This window comes from Rhinolophus hipposideros (genome assembly GCF_964194185.1).
Source record: "Rhinolophus hipposideros genome assembly, chromosome: 1".
Taxonomy (NCBI): domain Eukaryota; kingdom Metazoa; phylum Chordata; class Mammalia; order Chiroptera; family Rhinolophidae; genus Rhinolophus; species Rhinolophus hipposideros.
This window is the reverse complement of record NC_138047.1, coordinates 40,997,972-41,012,589: the sequence shown is the minus strand read 5'-3', so window position 1 is coordinate 41,012,589 and position 14,618 is coordinate 40,997,972. Positions and strand designations below refer to the sequence as shown.

Below are 14,618 nucleotides of genomic sequence, written 5' to 3'. Positions count from 1 at the left end.
ACCTTGGTGCTTTTTTTGCTTCAGTTTCCTTTCCTGAAAATGGCAAGAATTCTCACATTTCACAAAGATGTAGTGGGAACTGGCTATTTAATGATTGGACGGTATTTTGAAAACATCAAGAGCAGACTAAGTGCTAGGGCAAGAAAGCCAAAGATTTGTGGCTTCCTTAATGAGGCAGCAGAATATGCCTATCTTTTTCCTTTTCTCTTTAAACATCCGAAGGAAATAAAATTTAAAATATCTGTATAATGTTGAGAGAGAATGATCTTAAATCCTCCAAGTCAAAAAGTTGTCCTTTGAGCCCCCTTAATGAACGGGGTTGCTGCATAGGTAAGCCCCAGGTCACAGGGAGGATTCAGTTTTAGAAAATCCTATGCAACTTGAAGTTATATAACTAAGGGCATTAGGACTAGAGAAAATTTCAGAGGGAATGAGATCCCATAACCAACATTTGATAATTACATTTTTTAAAAGGACATTTAATCTTAGACTACTCTAATGGCATTAATAGCCTTAATGAAAATCTTAAAATTTAAAGATGTTTAGTAAGTAAGAGAGAATGGCAAGGACCATGGGAAGGAGAAGACACATAAAAATTTTGAAAATTTTACCTGAGATTAGACCCTGCTCCCCAATTTATTCTATCAGAAACCATCTGAAAAGAAGCTCCTTCCTTCAGAAAATAAAGGGCATGTTATAGGTTGAATTGTGTCCCTTCAAGATTCATATGCTGAAGTCCTAAATCCTCAGTACCTCAGAATGTGACTTTATTTGGAAACAGGGTTATTACAGATGTAATTAGTTAAAATGAGGTCATACTGGAATGTGGAGGGTGCCCTAATAGGACTGGTGTCTGTATAAAAAGGAAATCTGACACAAACACATGCACTCAGGGAGAACACCAAGTGAAGATGAAGAAAGAGATTGGAGTGATGCTTCTACCAGACAAGAAAGAGCAAAGATTACCAGCAAAACACCAGAAGCCAGGGGATAGAATCAACAGCCCTCAGAAAGAATCAACGCTGCTGATACCTTAATCTCAGACTTTTAGCCTCCAGAACCGAGACACTAAATTTCTGTTGTTTAAGCCACCCAGTGTGTGGTCTTTTGTTATGGCAGCCCTAGGAAACTAATATGGCACATCATACCCTAAAGAATCAGAGGTACGTAGAGAAGAGATTAAAGGTAGTTAGCACAAGTTTCTTCAGTACTAACTCCACTAACTTAGAGATGTATTTAGCTTAACGCATTATTTTCTTAAAAATAATGCGTTAAGCCAAATACACAAATTTCCTTTAAGAGTTACGATCCTCAGTTATTTATACCTTATGGTATATTGAGCTTTCCAAAGACGGCCACAATATCTCCCTTCCCACATTGCTCTTCTAGAACCTCACCATTTCTCTGTTGTGAAGTAAGACTAAACCCCCTTGAATCTGGCTGGACTTCTGACTCACTCGTAACCAAGAGTGCAGTAGAAGTGACTTCTGCGGCCCTGTCATAAGAGTTGATGCAGCCGCTGTGTTGGGAGCTAAAATACTTGCACTGGAACATTTAATTGCCCTGAGGTTGCCAGGTGAGGAAGCTCAAACTAGCTCTGAAGGAGAGACCACGTGGGGAGAGAGATACACAGCAAGACTCGAGCCCCTCAGCTACTCTTGCTCCAGCTGCTGTCTCATTTCAACCACCTGAGGGACCTCAGACCAGGATTTCCCCACTGGTCCCTAAATTCCTGGTGCTGGAAATGGGGAGGGGTAATGAAATGATTGCGGTTGATTTAAGTCATGAAGCTTTGCGGTGATTTATTATGCAGCAATGGCTAATGGACATGCCTTAATGCATTACTCTGATAATCAAATTTCTTGAATTTTAAATGAACTGCCCCAGAACTTAATTTTCTTTACAAAAGGGTGGGAAGCACAGAAGAAAAGATGACTCGGTAACCTAGAAACATCTTTTTTGCAGATTTCCTCAGACTCTGGCGGGCAGTTTTGTGTGCCACCAAAACCAGCAGAGTTGCCCTCCTTGGCATTCTGCCCCATGGTTAACTTAGAATGTAAATGTGAAGGAGGCACCACAGGCTTTGAAACCAGGATCACACTAATGTTTATGTAAATCAGTAAATGGGTTGGAGAGTCCTTTTTTGCTTTCTACTCCCAAAGGTGTCCTAATTATGCAAAATTGTGCAATCAATTGCCTCGGACATGAACTAGTTCGTAATCCCTGGTGCCTGTCTTGCATGATGAATTTTCCAACTTTTAAAGACTTCTATTTTCAATTAGAATCTGGCACTAGTTCTTAAGATTCTTACTTCTTTTGCGATGGAGTGAGAAGGCTGGGATGGTGAAGATGTTGGCCCTTTGAATAATCCCTAGCCCTTGGCTTCCTCCGAATAAGACCCCCTCCTGTGGTTAGTGCTAAAATAGCTCTGCTCAGTTATGAAGGACTGTTTCCCCGGTCATTTCCTTCTATTCAGAGAAAGCCTGGATCCCTCTGACACCTTCATGTTCCCAATACTGCCTATCAGCCTGTGGCTTGTTTTCTATGGCGTCTTTGAGTAAGGCCTTCTTCTATCAGGGTATTTGAATAAGTGACACCCTCCTCCCGTCCTTGTTATCTGAGTTCCTGCTTGCTGCTTCTGGTCTCCAGGACAGCCCTCTCCCTTTACTGCCAGGGATTAAGATGCCTGTGAAATTCACCCTTGCACTGCAAATGCCTTGCAAGGGAGTCCTTTGAAAACATTGACTTCTTTTCCTTTTTCAGCCCCGAAACAGTAGTTACTGGCGAATAGTCAGTAACAGGGCTATTAGTTAAGCATCTGTGCAGACAATGGCTGAGGGGCAACAAAGATGCTGAAAAGAAAGGCTTCATAATCCCTTATTTGTGACTCCCAAGTAGTAGCTGCTAAAAGTGACTTCTGCAGGCAGACAGCTGCTTCTGCCATTTACACTTAATCAGATAATCATAGGGCTGAGAGAGGCCTTAATCCAAACTTCTCCATTAGCCAGGGCCTGCTAGGCTTTCTGAAGACTGTTCCAGAATCCTCAAGGGCTGTCCTCACACCTATACTTGGAAAAATCAAATACATTGGAAGGGGAGACGTCTACTCCTTCTTGGAACAGAGGCAGAAACACGTTATTTTTGTTACCGGATCCTCTCTTTTCTTCCAGTCTTTGGATAGATTTGACACTAGTCCTCAAATACCATAGGAGCTTTTCATTATCTTCATTTCACATATGAGGAAATTAAGGTTCAAAGAGGTTAAATTACTGGCTATGAATTGAGAGAACTAGGAGAGGGCGACATACCACCCGGGACTCGGGGGCTTTGGGGACACAGGACTTTTAGTGCTAAAACCAGGACAGTTCTGAGGAAGCCAGAAGGTTGGTCACCCTCGATTTGAACCAGGTCCACACTGACCTTTCCTCTGAACCTTTACACAACCCAAACTTGTTCTCAGCCTGAGATCTGGCCCAGGGACAGAAGGGGCATCTACTGGCAGCACCTTGAAGAATGCAGAATTCATTTCCCTCTGAGTCAGAGCACAAAGTCAAAGGTGTCAGCTCCGGGAGATTAACCTGGACACCAGGCCTGCTGGCAGGTTACTCAGAACGCACTGGAAAGACCAGTCCAGGAGCTGACTCGCCGGAGAGGTGAAAGCCAGACGCAAGAGTGCACACCACCGTTTACGTGATTCACCACATCAGAAGACGTTTTACAACAGACCACAAATCATTACCCACTCCACTGCCAGGGCCTCGCTACAGAAATGTTGGAGGCAGCCAAGGAGGAGACAGGTTTTTGCTGAAATGCACAGAGGAGAATTGCACTGAATTAGTTAACAAAATCAGACCATGGCGTAGTTTTGCCAAAAGCAGAAATCAAGACCTTCAGACATTATTTTCAGGGATGATCTATAGTTGCTTCTTTGTTTCCTTCCTTCTTTCTTTCCTTCCTACTTCCTTCCTTCCTTCCTTCCTTCCTTCCTTCCTTCCTTCCTTCCTTCCTTCCTTTCTCCCTCCCTCCCTCCCTCCTTCCCTCCCTTCCTTTTTTCCTTTTTACCCCTACCACCCCCCGAGAGTTTTATCTTTCAAACTGTCTCCCCGGACTGTAGTGGAGGACCAGGCACTGACCAAACCACCTGGTTGAAGTGTTGTGGCTGGAGCATTGTCCTGGTTGCTCCTCGCTTACACACACACACACACACACACACACACACACACACACACACACACCCCGCAGTGCCAGGTATTACCCTCTAGTCGCTGGATCCTAGAAGGTCTGGGGGAGGCCCAGGTGTTGAGGGTGTGGACTCAGGACCCTCGGGGAGTGACTACTTACCAATAGTAAGGGAGTGGAGTGTTTCAATGTTCTAACAGTTGGTGAAATTGTTCGGTGCATGCAGGCTTTCTTGCAGCCTTAAGTTGGGGGAGCCAACGTCCCACTATGTCTGCTCTGGGTCCATCTCCTCCATCTACCTGCCCCTCATCCTCTCCCCTTCAAGGACAGAGATTAAAACAGAAAGGACCTCAGAGAGATACCCTGTTTCCCCGAAAATAAGACCTAGCCAGACAGTCAGCTCTAATGTGTCTTTTAGAGCAAAAATTAATATAAGACCGGGTATTATATTATATTATATTATAGACTTGATCTTATATTATAGTAAAATAAGACCAGGTCTTATATTAATTTTTGCTCCAAAAGACGCATTAGAGCTGATTGTCCGGCTAGGTCTTATTTTGGGGGAAACACGGTACCTAGATCGACTCCCTCCTTATACAGAGGAAGTTGAAGCATGGAGAGAAGATGTAAGCTTCCAAAGTCACACAGCGAGTCCACATTGTCACCTCTGGGGTGGACAGCAGGAGGGAAGAAGAAAAAAGTCTGTAGCTTCCAATTGAAACTTCTCCCGTTTCAGCTGATCCATGATTTTGGCCCAAATTATTTTGAACTCTTTCTCTAATGTCAAGCATATAATTTTTTTCTTTTTTGATTTTGTCTTCAAACTTTCTATTTTTGTTAGCTCAGTCCTCCTTTCTTCGTCTCTGTTCCCGACTGAAACCATTTACAGAAGTCAAGTGTCTTACACAGATGGAGCTCTGGGCTGGGGGCAACCCCATGGGCCAGGGGTGAGACCTTCTGTTCCTCTCCTGGAGTCACTGTTAGAAGCCACTGTTACCGTGTTTCCCCCAAAATAAGACCTAGCTGGATGATCAGCTCTAATGCGTCTTTCAGAACAAAAATTAATATAAGATTGGGTATTATATTATGTTATATTATATTATAACATTATATTATATTATATTATACCCAATAAGACTGGGTCTTATATTAATTTTTGCTCCAAAAGACGCATTAGAGCTGACTGTCTGGCTAGGTCTTATTTTCGGGGAAACACAATAGAAGTGGTCATGAGTGTCATGCCGTGCAGTAGTTAAGAGCATGGACTGTGCCTGAGTTTGACACCCAGTCAAGCAAGATTTTTGCTGGACGATTTTGTTTCCTTTCACCCCAGCTCCCCACCCCCTGCTTTCTAAAAGCACAGGGCCCATCCCTAAGAGTTCAGTAGGGGGTGTGGGGACGCTGTGTCCTCACCCTGTGTGTTAGGGGATTACAATCAGGCTGAAGTGGCCCCAACCTGCAATGGCTTCCCATCATTCATGGAAGAGGCAGTCTTTTAGGTGAGACGCCACCCCCAACCCTCTTGAGAGTGTTGCCATGCTACTTCTCGTGCAGCTCCTGCCAGTGACAGCAAGTCCTAATGCTGAGACAGAGAAATGAGGCATTCCTGGTGAAGAAAGATGCCGCCTCCTCCCTCCTTCCACAGATGGGGTGATACTCCCCATTACCAAGAGCATTTCTCTCTTCTGATAGGTAGTATGAGTGGGATTTCTAAGGAAAACAATGCTTGTGATCTCCTTGCTCAGTAGGCTCTGGATGAAACTAAATGGAACAAGAAAAAACTGTGGTTCTTAAGTCAAAGAGCAAAAGCAACATGAGCCACACCAGATGGAAGATCCTTCCCCAGGCACTTTCTGTAATGGCACCTTCCTTATTTCCAGTGGTCAGCTGACTCAGGACTTCATGAGGACAACAAATGGATTAGGTATGATCATGGAATCCACGCTTAGAATGAAATACCTACAGTTCACCGAAAGGATGACCCAATCACTACTAGGTATACAAAACCCTGCAAAGAATACAGAGAGTGATGATGTTAAAACGTCCAATCCCTCTCCACCAGGGAACTTGTGAAACCCTCTGCCAGGCGCAGCCAAGGGAAACATCTCTGACCTAGCCCAGCGGGCATTCTCTTCTATGTCTAGCTTCTCTTCATCTGCTGATCCTTTTCTACCTCCTACACTGTTCCGCATCCCAGCAGAGCTGGGCCAGGAAGGGCACTCGGGGAGTCAGAATTTCCATACCATTCGCAGAGAATGCTCAGTCTCTCTTACCACAAGTTTCTATTTTGCGGGGAGAACTTTCAGCAAGCATGCTTCTATACTCCAGCTACCCCTGTTCCAAATTTGCTTCTCTATAAGTCAGATTTTCACTTTTGGGGGTTTTATATCCTTTACTGTGAATTTTCTTAAATGCCTTTGGTAGTGTTCTGTCCCATAAGGAATGGCCTTTCTCTCTTTGCGCCATTATTCGGGTCCACATGTTCCACATTCAGAAAATGGACCACTGCACTTCAGTGATCTCCGTATTTGGGCAGAAAGAGAATAGCTGCCCCCACTGTCCAGGTATCACTGCCTTCTATGTGGCTCTACCAAACACCTCTGTTTGCTGTAGAACTTGAGGATTTTTTGTGTTTTTTTTTTTTTTTAAGGAAGGCACAGCTCACAGTGGCCCATGTGGGAATTGAACCAGCAACCTTGGTGCTACCGGCACCACGCTCTAACCAACTGAGCTAACCGGCCACCCCAAGGATTTTAAGTTGAACTGTTTTGTGCCTACCACGTGTGCACTCCACGAAGATAACTAAGGAACATCTAGCTTCTTATTGTAACTTAGCACGAGCCACCATTTTTTGAGCATACACTATGTTCTAGGCATTATGCTAAGTGCTTAACATATGTTATCTCTAGCCTTTACAGTAAACCTGGGAGATAAGCATCATTATTCCCATTTTACAAATGAGGAACCTGAGTCTGAGAGCAGTTATTTAACTTGCTCTGAATCACATAGATGGTAAGTGGTAGAGGTAGGACTGGAATCCAAGTCTGCATGATTGAGAAGCCCACACTCTTTCCTTTGTACCATTCTTCCAGTCACTCGGCAAACACATATTGAACACCTACCTCTCCCAGACAGTGTTCTTTCCTTGTGGAGCCTAACATCTAGCTCACCTCATCCTTCATCCTAATTCTCTTGATCTGTGACAGTGGAGAAGACAGTTTCTGAAGCCCATTGCAAAGAAAAGGTCTAGAACAGCAAAGAGAAGGAAAAGAATTACCTAATTGCAGGTGTTAATTTGAAGTCTCCTAACCACCAGGAGAAAAATAACTATGTGAGAATTAGTGTATCAGCCATACGTTTTCAGTTTACACATCCCAGGCACTAGCTGGAGCTCCCAGGCAGAGACAGATACAAACAGGTAGGATTGTGGAATTCCCCTGAAATATAAACAAGAGGAAGAACAGGAAAATGAGTCTTAATGCTTATAGACTGTTTTGTAAGCTTTTTATAATTGTCTACAGTATTAGACTTGATGTTTCTTAGAAATCAACAGCATCGTCAATCCTATATGACATAGGAGAAGACAAGAGGCTGATAGATTTTGTGCTATTCCTTGGATATGTGGAAAATCAGTAATGATATAAAGACCTAGAATACAAACCTATAGAAAAAAAGAAATCACTATGGCCAGCTACTTTCCTTTCTTGTGGGTTGTTAAAATAGTTGTAATTTTGCTGAGAGCCAAAACAAGCTTTTCTTATTAAGAATAAGTGTACATAAATATAGAACTGATTTAGTGAAACCCAATAGCCATGGCTGAGATTAGTGCCCAAGGCAGTTTAGGTTATCATACTTTAAAAGATTTCTTGGATTGGCTGTTGATGGTACTTTTCTACTTCTTCCCTGTTAAAGGATCCTCATTTTGTTCAGATGAAAAGGGAAATTTGTCTGGGGAAGGTGGATCCTCTCTTAGGGTCCATAAAACGAACCGTGATCAACCTGATTCATTTCCTCTTTTGCCGATGTGGTGGTCATTTGATATGGTTTTCAGCAAGGAGACACAACTAGAAGACTGCTAGTGGCTTCTGGAAAGATTTTCCTCTCTAACAAATAAAAAGAGAGGCTAAGGAGAAAGTCCATGGCTCTTCTTACCTGTCTTTGGATGTTTTTGTTTAAGGATGTGACGTTCGGAACTACAGCAGGAACTTTGCCACGATGAGGGGAAGTAACTGTCAGTCACATTGAGGGCTACAGAATGCAGAACAGGAGGAGCCTGGGTTCTTGATGAACTCATTGCAATACTGAACAACCTGAAACCACATACCTGCAGAGTTTTTAAATGATGTAAAAATGATCTATGGTTTTCACCACTGGCAGTTTCCTCTCCATGACACCCTGGATAAAGAGAAAACAGCTTGAAGCCAACACATCATACAAGAGCCAAAAAATGTGTCTGAACCAAGATGAGACTCTGCTGATGCCAGACCCCTCTGTCTGTTGGGTTACACAGCCTTCAAAGGAATTTAGACACTGAACAAAAGACACATATTTATTGAGCATCTACCATGTGACATACACTGTTCTGGGGTCAACGAGTGGACAAGACAGAGAAGGTCATTGAGGTCATGGAAATCACATTCTGGAAGACAGATGAGAAACAGCTAAAGAAATAAGGATAGGTGAAAACATTCTCGGGCAATTTCCTAAATATTGATTCGAATCAGTCCTGAGTATAAACCCAGACTCTGGAACCAGAGAGATCTGGATTCAAATTCTACCTCTACCACTTACTGTGACCGTAGGAAAGTCATTTAATCTTTCTGAGCATCAGTTTCTTCATCTGTAAAATGAAGATAACACAAAACTAACACATACTGTTGTGAGGATTAAATAAATGAACAAACTCACTGTAAAGTGCTTTACATAGAGCCTGGCATGTAGTCAGTTTCTCTATATTCTACATGATGATGACCATGATGATGAAGGATGGTAATCACCATTTTTTTTCACCACCCTAATAATCTGTTCCAGGCATTGTGGTGTCAAAAGATGAACAATACGTAGACTCCACATTCAAGAAATCTGGGAGGCAAGAATTCAGATTTGGTCATAGAACAGTCAAAAGTTAGGCAATGAATTAGGCAGAAGACAAAAGAATTCCTCTGGTAACCAGGGTTAGAGTAGGCTAGGCCCCCTGTCTCTGCTTTTCTCCCACACATGTTTTTTATCCATTTATCCCCTCTTCCAAGACAGAAAGAAATATTCTGAATGATTGCTGCTCTTTCACATACAGCCTCTGTTCCCAAGAGAATCAAGTGGGCTTTTTCTTTCTCCAGTGAAGTGAAAAATATAGGATGTGTATATCTGGGTGGCACTTACCAGTCTGTGCTATGTACCAGCAAATGCACACAGATATTCCCACAAATGATCTCACCAAACCCTGTTTTCCTTCTGTCATCCTCTCAAAATCATACCTACTTAATGTGTTTAGTGTTCTGCAATTGACTATTAACTACCGTATCTAGCTATAAAATACAGATAAACATCGGCTAACCGGATCCCCACACCCACACACACACCCTCACCCTTAGAAACATTTCCACTGATGGTCACACAAACCACTGAACACTCTCTCACACTTGGAGAGCATCTTCCCACAGGCTTGTTCACACACTGGCTTTTTATTTGAGCTCTCATGGGGAATCTTTCAACTCTTAGATGGGAATTTCATTAACAAAGAAAGGGGAGGGAAAAGCAGAAGGAAAGTACAGATGCCAGGAGAAAGAAATTACTGTCATTTTTGAAAGGGACTTAAAATTGTATCATCCTAGCCTGAACCTCCCTTATAACTGTTCTTTATTTGTACATTCTGTGCCTGAAACAAAATGAAACAAAACAAAACAAAAACAACTTTTCATTGATTGGGCAATTGTCCAGGCTCTTAGCTTGGCACCCAGCCCCCAGTGCTGTGAAACCAGCCTTACCAAGCATATGCTTTGAAATGAGGAAACATCTAGCTGGAAGCCTGTTCAAAATAAGGAACTTGGCACGAGGGTCCAGGGTCCTGTGTTTCTTCCTTCTCTCAGCCGCATCTCTCTCATCTGATCTTGGTGAAGAGTCTTACGTGGCTAAGAAAGATATTCAGAATGAGAAGGTAGTTGGATGAGACTCTCAGAAGTCACCGCCTGAGTATCAAACCTGAATAACCGAGAGATGTAACCTCGGCATACTTTCAGTTGTTTTCCTGCTGCCCACGCTGCAGGTTTTTCAGGTCCTTGCCTGAGTGTGTACTCACAGCATAAATAGCGTGCTATCAACAGCCTGTTTCAGTCAGCCCAGCTTTTTAAGCAGACTGGCATCAGAGGATTCGGCTTCCACATCCAGAGCTTGCCTTTGCCACTTCCACGTAAGTAACTTTCAGAGGTCTATCTGCCAATGCAGAGGAATGAACTTTGTGTAGAAATGACTGAAGTGCTATTGTTACTATATTTGCTATTCTGTTGGGAAAGGTGGAAGTGAAAGGGAGAATAAAAGTTAAGAGCCGGTCCCAAGCAGGGAGCCAGAGAATGCTTCTGGGTGTAAGATGTATCACCTCCTACCAATGGTGCGTGGAGCTGAGTTGGATTTAGAACAAGGCGGTGTCTGTGCTGGCCTTTTGGCCAGCAGGTAAGATGTTTTTCTTGCTCTCTCCTATGTCTGAAAGACTTTGAAACCAGCGCTTGTATGACTTTGCCAGATGCACACGAATTTATTATTTAGAAGCCGATATTGCTATTCTACATCTCAGTCTAAAATCAGACATAATATCATTTAGAATATTTTTTTGTGTTCTATTAGATTGGTGCAAAAGTAATTGCAGTTTAAAAAATTAAAAATAATTGCAAAAGCCACAATTACTCTTGCACCAACTTAATACATAGGTGGGGAAGGGATTTGTCTCTGGATTGAGTAGAGGTGGCTTGATTGTGAATTTGCAGTGCTATTTATTATAACTGCCGGTTTCCATAATACTTGTGAGTTGTGACAATGAAAACATTGACCTTGTTTAAGATATAAAGGAATCCCCATGCTCTAGGGTTTTGAGGAAATGTAGGTCAGTGATATTTGGGCAGAATGGTATCCAAGTATCCAGGTAAACTCTTAAGTAAAGTGGAATAAGAATTGTTACATAAAAAGGCACAACATACCACATCGCTTAGGTGAGACAGTCTTAAAGAGAAGAGGAATGCAAAAAGTTCCCTAAAGTAACACTTCACTGGGCAGTCTGCAGTGTATTTAGTTAAGAAGGGATAGTATAACCAAGCAGGCAGAGAACAAAATAAAGGTACTGGGGAGGAAGGAAGCGAAGAGAAGGGGAACAGAGAGTAGAGGTTTTATAAGTAGACATCATATTCACAAAACTCATAAAGGAATATAATACGGGATAAAGCATGACTTTATTCTGTAGTTTCTCCCTTTGGGTCAAGATCTTGTGATTGAGAATCTGGTGAAAGCCAAGAGCCTTTCGTTGGTAGTTCCCCCATCTCTGTACTCCCCAACACACACCTTGATGCTCATTTTCTGGACCCCTAGAAGTCTATGACCCTAAATGAAGGCCTCTGGTTTAAGCTAATGCTTTTTTGTTTTCTGGTTTTTTTTTTTTTTTAATTGAGCTGAAGCTGTTGACTGGGAACCTACAGAGAAGTTGGAGGAAGTTGAGATCCTAAAGATGGCAGGCACTTCTTGGCCACCAAACTGAAGCTCAGTGTAAGGTCATAACGGTCTGATTTCAATCAAGAAAATAATGATTAGAGAGCTTCTCTGAGCAAAGATAAGTTGGGGCCAGGAGGAAGAGGAAAAAAATAGAAGGTGGCATCTCCTCCCAAAGAGCTTAAAATCTGAAGTACAAGAACATAACTAATAATTATGGCAAAAAATAGTACATGCTGTTTATGATTCCACTGGTATAAAATGATAGAAAACACAAATAAATTGATAATAACAGAAAGCAGATCAATGGATACCGGTGGAAGAGCAGCAGTGAGAAGAGATTGTTACCAAGGGGCACAGGAAACTTTTAGGGGTGATGGATATGTTTACTATTGTGATTGTGGCAACCATTACTCATATGTGAAAATTGGTCAGATTGTACACTGTACACATGTACAATATTATATGCAAATCACAGTGTCTTTTTTAAAAACAAATAATAGCAGTGTATCTTTTAAAAAAATAATTAAAAGCATTTTGAAAAGTCAGTTTATACAACACACTGAAAATAAAAAATGAGTATGTCTGGAAAAAAATTAATGCCGTAAATGACATAGAGGACCAGACCATCAGGATTGCGGACTTTTGTAGAACTGGGAGGGTCCCAGAGATCATCTGACTTCGTTTCAGACCCAGAGACCTGTTTTTTTTAAAAATATCTGAGACTGGGCCCCACCCTAACCAATTAAATCAGACCCCTGGGCGTGTGCCCTGCATTGTTTTTTAAAGCTCCCCAAGTGATTCTGCTGAGCAGGCAGGGAGGAGAACCAGGGAAACCCAAACCCTCAGTTTCCTCGTGAGGTTAGTGAGGCTGAGAGAGGGCGGTGTCTGCTCTGGCCACAGGACCCCCAGGGAGGGCAGCAACAGGACGTTGGAGGAAGAAGCACCCCTGAAACCATTGCTTCTGGGTCCCCAAAATCATACTCCCAACTCTAGCAAGGATAGTGTGTTTCAAGAACATTCTGGAACCTAGACATATTCTGGGGTGGCCAGTAGGAGGAATTACTCAGAGCCTCAAAGGTGCATTACTTGAAGATTGTGCTAACGCATGAGAAGGAATGGTGAGGAAGGATGTTTCAAACTAAAGCTTCCTTTTGTTCCTTACATAACATCTACGCTAAGCCAAAGGATGATCATTATTGAAAAGAATAGTGGCAGATGCACCGGGCGCTCTGCTCTGGGGGATGGTCAAGTGGTTCTTTCAGGAACCAGACTGAGTTCTCAGCATAGGGATGAGTGTACTTTGCACAACAGGGTCTTTTCATTGCGGTTCCTAGGTCACCCCCGGCAGAAGTGTGAGTAGGCGAAGTCTGTCTGTGTGGCTTCTGTTCTTCCTGTCTGTCCCTCACCTAGGCACTGGTGAGGGTGCAGAGATGGCCACTGGCTGCCTGCCCATGTTGTAGGTCGTTTCCCATCTCTCCTCCAATCCAAACATGCCCAATTTCCAGGGTCTCATCCCTTCAAGGTTTTGCTTACCCAACTCTGAAAAACTAATTAAACGTATAATGTTAAAGACAGTAATTATTTTAACGAGTTATGTCCCTTCCTAGTATATTAAATAGGTTCCAGCAAGATAACGTGTCTGGGAATTCTTTGAAATGTTATATAAATATAATTATCATTTGAGGCAATCAGGAGATTCAAAGTTTCAGACAAAAATTCTGACCTACAGGTCAGAATTCCAAGCAACCTCCTGGGGGAAATATACCAAGATTTGGAATTTTCAGTAGAATTCCTCAAATCATATATGTCATAGGGAATTCCCATAGATTGTGGGCCCTGAGAGTTTTATTTTTCTGAATTATTTGTGTGTGTGTGTGTGTTGTTGTTAAATGCATTCATCTTCCTCGGAGATGGCTGCGTTTCACTTACTTTTCTGAGAAATGGGGAGCCGCCTTAGGATCACTACAGTGGAGATAAAACATCAAGAAATTCTGCTCACAAGGCTTTATAAATATTACCTGGTTCCTTCTCCAGAGCAGCAGGTGCCACTGGCAGAGCAGGTTGCCCAGCCTTAGTCACAAGGGACCACCTTTCTTGGGGACCCTGTCCTGCAGCCTGGGGGAAGGGGGCCCCTCTATTCCTGTGACTCTGGAACCTTTCTTCCTTTGGGAGAGCTGAGATTGCTGCAGCTCCTGTTAGCAAGTGGCAGCTGCATGTGGCACGTGCTACCTCTGAAGAGGGGCATGGCCAGGTGAGTAATTAACCTCCCTCTGGGGAAGCAGAGTCTGTAGGCATCTTAGAGTCCAGGGCAGCTGGGCAGAGGGCACAGAGTCTTCACTGGTGACTGGTGAGAGCAGTAGTGAGGAGGGAGGAAGAAGGTAAGCACCATGCTGAGCCCGGGAGACCTGGAGACCAGGAGATGGGGAGACAGGGGACTCAAGCTCTGGGGGAGAGGATTAGGCTGTTGGCATCACCTTGGTGGCTAACACTGGTTTAATGCTGCTGTTTGGAAGCCGAATGTTTCTTCTTGTTGCCATTTGAAGTTTCACCAAAATAATAATAATAATAATTTAAAAATGAGCGACAGGTTTGCACAGCTGATAAAATAGGTTTACATAACAGTGAAAGAATTTCTGCCTTCTTTGGATGACTTTTCTTTCAAAAGTCACCTTTATTTCCAAATTCTCTTAGTGTGGAATGGCTTAGTTCATTTGGACATTTTTTTTTAAGGCTGTGTCATAACC

General features: G+C 42.8%; 1 protein-coding gene across 7 annotated transcripts in view; it reads left to right on the top strand.

Moving 5' to 3' along the window:
* Window positions 1-14,618, top strand: part of HOPX (HOP homeobox) — a 104,440-nt gene that overhangs the window by 65,003 nt on the left and 24,819 nt on the right. The window contains exon 2 of one of the 7 annotated variants that reach the window (XM_081061149.1): window positions 8,360-10,588. The exons of 4 other annotated variants lie outside the window; for them this stretch is intronic. Coding sequence is in view for 1 of the 3 variants with exons in the window: in XM_081061148.1 (XP_080917274.1) it covers window positions 10,766-10,848 (83 nt within the window). In the remaining 2 variants the exon portion in view is untranslated. Of the gene's footprint in view, window positions 1-8,359; window positions 10,589-10,673; window positions 10,849-14,161; window positions 14,253-14,618 lie in introns of those variants that run through there. 2 more of the 7 variants (XM_081061148.1, XM_081061151.1) reach the window with 2 other exon arrangements.